General features: G+C 45.8%; 1 protein-coding gene across 1 annotated transcript in view; it reads left to right on the forward strand.

Moving 5' to 3' along the window:
* Window positions 1–1058: 1058 nt before the first annotated feature.
* The window catches only part of DARS2 (aspartyl-tRNA synthetase 2, mitochondrial), a gene marked incomplete at its 5' end in the record, with an annotated part of 15400 nt that continues 10208 nt past the window's right edge, over window positions 1059–6250 (forward strand). Inside the window, 4 exons of the mRNA XM_010160666.1 lie at window positions 1059–1188; window positions 2238–2304; window positions 2583–2684; window positions 4660–4755. Of these exons, the coding sequence (XP_010158968.1) occupies window positions 1059–1188; window positions 2238–2304; window positions 2583–2684; window positions 4660–4755 (395 nt within the window). The remainder of the gene's footprint in view (window positions 1189–2237; window positions 2305–2582; window positions 2685–4659; window positions 4756–6250) is intronic.

Raw genomic sequence — 6250 nt, forward strand, 5'->3', positions numbered from 1 at the left:
TCTGCAGCAGGCGGCCCCTGCCCTGGCACCGCCGGCTCCAGGTGAGACAGGAGCGTTTGCGTTAACCCACCGCCCCTTCCGCGCTGCGGCCGGGCTTTCTCTGCCCGGCACCCCGGTCAGGGCGGTCTCTGCAGGCAGCCGGCAGCAGGCTCAGCGTAGATTGTTTTCTTCGCATCGTTTTCTTTTTTTTTAATACGTCCTCTACAAATTATATTTTTCCCTGACTTTTTGGCACCTCACAGTAAATTGTGATTCAAAATATATTAAAACCAACTTGTTTAACTTACTTTTTTTCCCCTTAAGCTTTTATTTTGCTCTTTTCCCCTCTTTCTTCTACACAATCTATGAATAACAGGGGTAGGTAAATCCTTAACATGAAGACAAACCTTCTTGCGCTCTATGTTGCAGCCTTTAGGCCCTGATGAAGTTGGCAAGGGAGACTACTTCATATAATTACACATGTACGTATAGATTGTCTAGGTTACAGCATCCTCCAAGTTTCCTGCAAGCTGAAATTCCAGCACGTTCTGTAAACGGTGAGCTTGCCTTTATAAGCCACGATGCTGAGCATGCTGGGGTACATAGAGAGTCTCCTTTACTCATGCTTCAGGCTTTTTACCAGTAGTTGTAGGCAGGAAAAGGTTTAATTTAACGCCCAAGCGGAGGGTGTCGGTATGTTTCAGTCTTGTCTTGTGTAACCTCCTTTCTGCTGCATCTTCTAGATTTGAATGTGGAATTGGCTGTGTGCCGCAGGACTGATTGGCACCTTTCCCTTCTCTCACCCTGGAAATTTTCAGGGCGACAGTTTGCAGCAAGACTGTTCAGATTTCTGTATGAAAATTTGACTGAGGCGTAGAAATAATTCCTCTTGACAGCTTGTTTAGAATAATTTCACATCATATTTATATTTCACATTTCATATTTCACATTTCATATTTATGACCTAATGTCTTACGGCAGCTCTAGTGGGGATAATACAGAGTAACTCCTTTTGTATGTGCCTGAATTATGTTGGTTTTGGGGGGCGCTCTGCAGCTGGTTTTGTTTGCCTGCAAAAGCCACAAAAGAATTTACTGTTTCTGTTCAAGACTTCAATAGCTTTGTCACTCGGACCAACACTTGTGGAGAGCTGCGCTCCGCTCACGTGGGACAAGAGGTCACGCTCTATGGATGGATTCAGTATCAAAGGTAAATGCAAACCAGGGTCAAAATGGAGATGCTTATTTGCCTGATCCAGTCTATCTTCTAGGCCTGGATTCAAACACTTTTTCTTATGCTTCAGGTTGTCTTTTCATACCCTGGAGTTGTCACTCCTGAAGTGAGTAGAACAGCTGAGAACTGTGCCAGATCAGTATTTAAAATTTGAGAGTTTCATACAAATGTTAATTGATCCTCAAAGCAGTTAAATATTATTGCCCTTGTATAAGAGGGAAAACGACTAATAGCATATTAATAACAATTCTGACAGCCTTGAGAAAATGTCTTATAGTGCCTTTAAACCAACAATGCTGTTTCCTTTCAGCTGCAGTGATGCCATTTTCCAGTATGCAGGCCTTGCTTTAAAAAGAAATATTAAGAAAAGGTAGTAAGCAGAGGAGGAAATGTTAATTCCAACAGTTTGCTAGAGGCGGTGTGAGATAATCAGTTCTAATGGTGGTGTACATTTTGTAAATATAGGGTAAAAAACATGTCTGCACACGGCACAGACAGTGCTGCGAAATAGCTCGGTCCTGGGTTGACAGCTTCTTGATGGGTTAAGTATGATGGTAGCTGTCTCTGCTGCAGCTGAAGAGATCAAGATCTGTGATTCTGGGTCTAGGAGCGTGTAATGTTTGTGTGAAACGTTTTATGGGGCCAGTGTTGTTCTTGTTTTGTGACTGGATTTTTATTTCTTAAGTATCCCTGCAAACTTTAGTTTTATTACTCACCTAAACATGTTTCCCGGTGGGAAATTGCACGTTTTCAGAATCCCTGCTCTACGTGGATTAATATTCAAATTAAAATTCTGCCTTTCCTGGTTGTTTGCATGTTGTGTGTCTGGGCAAAATCTGAAACAAATTGTTCGGATTACATTCCGATGTGGGAAGAGTATCCGTTCATATGTTACTTGGAAGTGCTTTGAGAGTAGTCGCAAGGCACAGAAAGTAGCCAGCTGCCATGTGCTTTGGCTTAAAAAGCAGAAGGCTGCTGAAATCTTGGGATAAAACCTTCTTCCTGTTGTGTTTTTCATGGATCAGAAAAGGCCTCTTTCTGGTTTTGAGGGATTTCCAGGGACTGACCCAGATCATCATTCCGCAGGATGAGGTAAGCGTTACCAAAATACCAGCGTCTCGTCTTGGTTTTCCTTCCTGTTGGAAGCTGGGGTCCGGCTGACATGGAGGGCAGAAGGAGGCACTTGTCCATGCTCTGACTCACAGGAGACTTGAGCGTTGCGAGAGCCCTGGTCTGACACCGAAACAGAAACATTAATGCTGTTTCCTCTGGCTTATGGGGAGTGAAGCCGGGTTCAAACGGACCATTACGAAATGAGGCCCTTTGTCCCGTCCTTTGAGTTTCTGTGAGACCTTGTCATCTTCTGGCAGGCACATTCCCACGTGAAGAAGCTCTTGTCTGACGCCCCGGTGGAGTCTGTTGTGCGAGTGACTGGAATTGTGATTCCTCGTCCTCCGGGGCAGGAGAATCCGGTGAGGATGCTGGGGTTTCTCAGGGATTTTATTCCTTGTGGAAAAGAGCACTGAATACTTTGCTGTGGGTTCTGGGTGTGTGATGGCCTCTTCTCGGATAACGTGAGGTGAAATAACTGCTGTGCCATGTAACTTAAGAGTCGCTCAGAGCACATCGAACACCCTCAGATTAAATTGTGTTCCAGCCAGGATAATGGCTAGCTTTTTTGGGCTTTCAGAGTGTGTTTGAGAACCTATTTTTCTCGAAAACAAGCCTTGTCATCACACGTTCTGCAGCATGTGATGACCTGTTTCTCGCTCGGAACAGACTTTGCTGTTCTCACTGTATAGGAAACAGAGGTTGAATGCTTTATTTTAATGTTCTGCATTCCTCGGCTCTCATTATAATCATCCGTAGATTGATCTGTCAGGGTGGTGCGTATCCCATCACTGACAAGGCCTAAAAAGAGAACCTGGATTTATGGCTGTAACTCTTGTGCTCTGACCGTCCATGAAGAATGCAGCCTTCAAGCAGTGCTCTTACTTTTTAATCGTGTGTCGTTTTTCTTGGAAGGTTGGGTGTACTTTCCCCTGGGAGGCAGAAAGAAGTTCTGTAGGATCAAATGAACTTTGATGTGGCGCAGCGCTGAGTGGGGGAAGCGTCTGTTCTCCCTGGGGCTCTGAGAAGATGACTAGTTCTGAGCACTGGCGTTCAGGACTGGGAGTCCTGGGAAAGTTCCTCACAAGCTGCCTTATCTGACTTGTATGGAGGACTGACGGCGATGCAGCTAATGCACGCTAAAACGTATACTGCGTGGTGTCTTTGAAGCTGATGGAACCAGTTTTGTGTCCAAATGCGTGTGCCCTGGGTCTGTGCCTGACGCTTCCCCCACGCTCAGCATCTCCTTGAAGGAGGAGTAGTTATTTCTTGTAGAGATCAGTATGCTACTGGGAAAGAACGTGCCCTCTTTGGTGAGGTGACTTGTGTTTTTCTGAGCAGGAGGGAAATCTAGGATAAATCTCTCCCTGAGGGAAGGTCTCTGAGTTACCCTGTGTTAGAAGGTGTCATGGTTTAGCTCCAGTAAGCAGCCAAGTACCGCACCGCCGCTTGCTCACATCTCCCTTCCCTCAGTGGGATGAGGGGGAAAATCAGAGGAAAAACCTGCGGTATCTATTGTGATAACATGTAAGAGAACTTGTGGGTTGAGATAAGATCAGTAATAATTGAAACTTAAAAAAATGTAGTAATAATATCAATACTAATAATATGTAATGGAAATATTGCTACTACTGATGATAATATATAATAAAAAAAGGAAAAAGGGGAGGAAGACAGAATGATACAACTGCTCACCACCAACCAATCAACACTCAATCAGTTCCTAAGCGGTGATCTCCCTCCCAGCCAATGCCCCCAGCTTACACACCGAGTGTGACGTTCGATGGCGTGAAATACCCCTTGGTTGAGTTTGGGTCAGCTGTCCTGGCTGTGTCCCCTCCCAGCTTCTTGTAGAGCAGGAGCTGGGTACGTGGGTGCAGGGGCAGAAACTGGAAAGTCCTTGACTTGGTATAAACGTTGCATAGCAACAACTAAAACCACCAGTGTTATCAATATTCTTCTCAGCACAAATCCAAAACAGCCTCGTACCAGCTACTGTGAGGAAAATTAACTCCCTCCCAGCTTCTTGTAGAGCAGGAGCTGGGTACGTGGGTGCAGGGGCAGAAACTGGAAAGTCCTTGACTTGGTATAAACGTTGCATAGCAACAACTAAAACCACCAGTGTTATCAATATTCTTCTCAGCACAAATCCAAAACAGCCTCGTACCAGCTACTGTGAGGAAAATTAACTAAACTATCCCAGTTCAGACCAGCACAGAAGGCAGGGAGGATAATCACATGGGTTTCTTTTCCCTCCCTGACCATCTGTGAAACACCTTTGCCCAATTGTTTTCCTTAAATTTTTAATCTAGCTTTTTCCTTGCCTTTTTGCTCCAGAAAATGCCAACAGGGGATATTGAAGTGAAGGTGGAGACTGCAGAGATCCTAAACTCCTGCAAGAAGCTCCCTTTTGAAATGAAGGATTTTATCAAGGTGTCCGTGTTTTGGTTTTTTCTTTACCAAAGTGATGGCTTTCCAATAAATTGGGGATTTGCCCAGGGTGATGGCAAAACATCAGAGAGCTGCGTCGGGTTGCCCAAGCTCTGCCTGGGGGAAGGAAGGTATTTAAAACCGAGGTGCTGCTTGTTAGCTGTGAGGGTGTATTTCTAATTAGAGTTAAGCACAAAATAAGGCCTGAATGATTCCAGCGCCCAGGGTTTTCAGATATCGCTGCAAGAACAGATGGTAAAGGGAAGAGTGAAGGAAATCAGGCTATGCTAGCTTTTTTGGGTGTGAAACTGAATCTGCCAGTGCACTGCTGTGTTTTAAGGCAAGGGTGCTTAGTCTCATCTGGACAAGTAGCAAGGCAGCTAGAGGATTTCCCTCCTCTGAGTACAGTCTTACAAGAGGTTAGTTGTAGCGCAGACTCCATGGTGGCAGCGCTGTTCATCGAAGATATTCTCTGTGACACTGAAACTGTGACTGATACGTTGTGTTGGAACTGGGAGAACTGAGTCCTGTTCCATTCATGTTATGGGTCCTGGACAATTCCTGTCATCTGTACTGCTTTAGTTTTCCTGACTGTGATAAGGATGTATCACCATTTATAGAATCACAGAACAGTTTGGGTTGGAAGGGACCTTAAAACCCATCCAGTTCCAACCCCCCTGCCCTGGGCAGGGACACCTTCCACTAGACCAGGTTGCTCCAAGCCTCATCCAGCCTGGCCTTGAAGACTTCCAGGGATGGGGCATCCACAGCTTCTCTGGGCAACCTGTCCCAGTGCCTCACTACCCTCTCTGTGAAGAATTTCTTTGTGATATCTAATCTAAATCTCCTCACTTTCAGTTTAAACCCGTTACCCCTTGTCCTGTCACTACAGGCCCTTGTAAAAAGGGCCCAGCTTTGTAAAAAAAACCCAGCTTCCTTGTAGCCCCCTTCAGGCACTGGAAGGTGCTGTAAAGTCTCCCTGGAGCCTTCGCTTCTCCAGGCTGAACACCACAACTTTCTCAGCCTTTCATGATAGCAGAGGTGCTCCAGCCCTCTGATCATCTTCGTGGCCTCCTCTGGACTCGCTCCAAGTGGTCAATATCCTTCTGATGTTGAGGGCTCCACAGCTGGACGCAGCACTCCAGGTGGGGTCTCACCAGAGCAGAGACCTTGCCCTTGGCCTTGTTGAACTCCATGAGGTTGGCATGGTCCCACCTCTGCAGCATGTCCAGGTCCCTCTGGATGGCATCCCTTCCCTCCAGCGTGTCACCGCACCACACAGCTGGGTGTCGTCAGCAAACATGCTGAAGGTTGTATGATACTGCTCCTCTCCTTAAAAATTGCCAGGGGGATTGCTACAGTCTGCTGCCGTGACTGGGAATAAGGAGGTTGAAACCCTGAGCTTTGAGGCAGCTCTTCACAGTAAAGATCTGTGTTTCAGGGTGTGTGTTGTTTGTTGTTTTTTTTTTTTTTTTTTTTTTTTAGGTTTTTTCATCAC

Source organism: Eurypyga helias, unplaced genomic scaffold (genome assembly GCF_000690775.1).
Source record: "Eurypyga helias isolate BGI_N326 unplaced genomic scaffold, ASM69077v1 scaffold11021, whole genome shotgun sequence".
NCBI lineage: Eukaryota > Metazoa > Chordata > Aves > Eurypygiformes > Eurypygidae > Eurypyga > Eurypyga helias.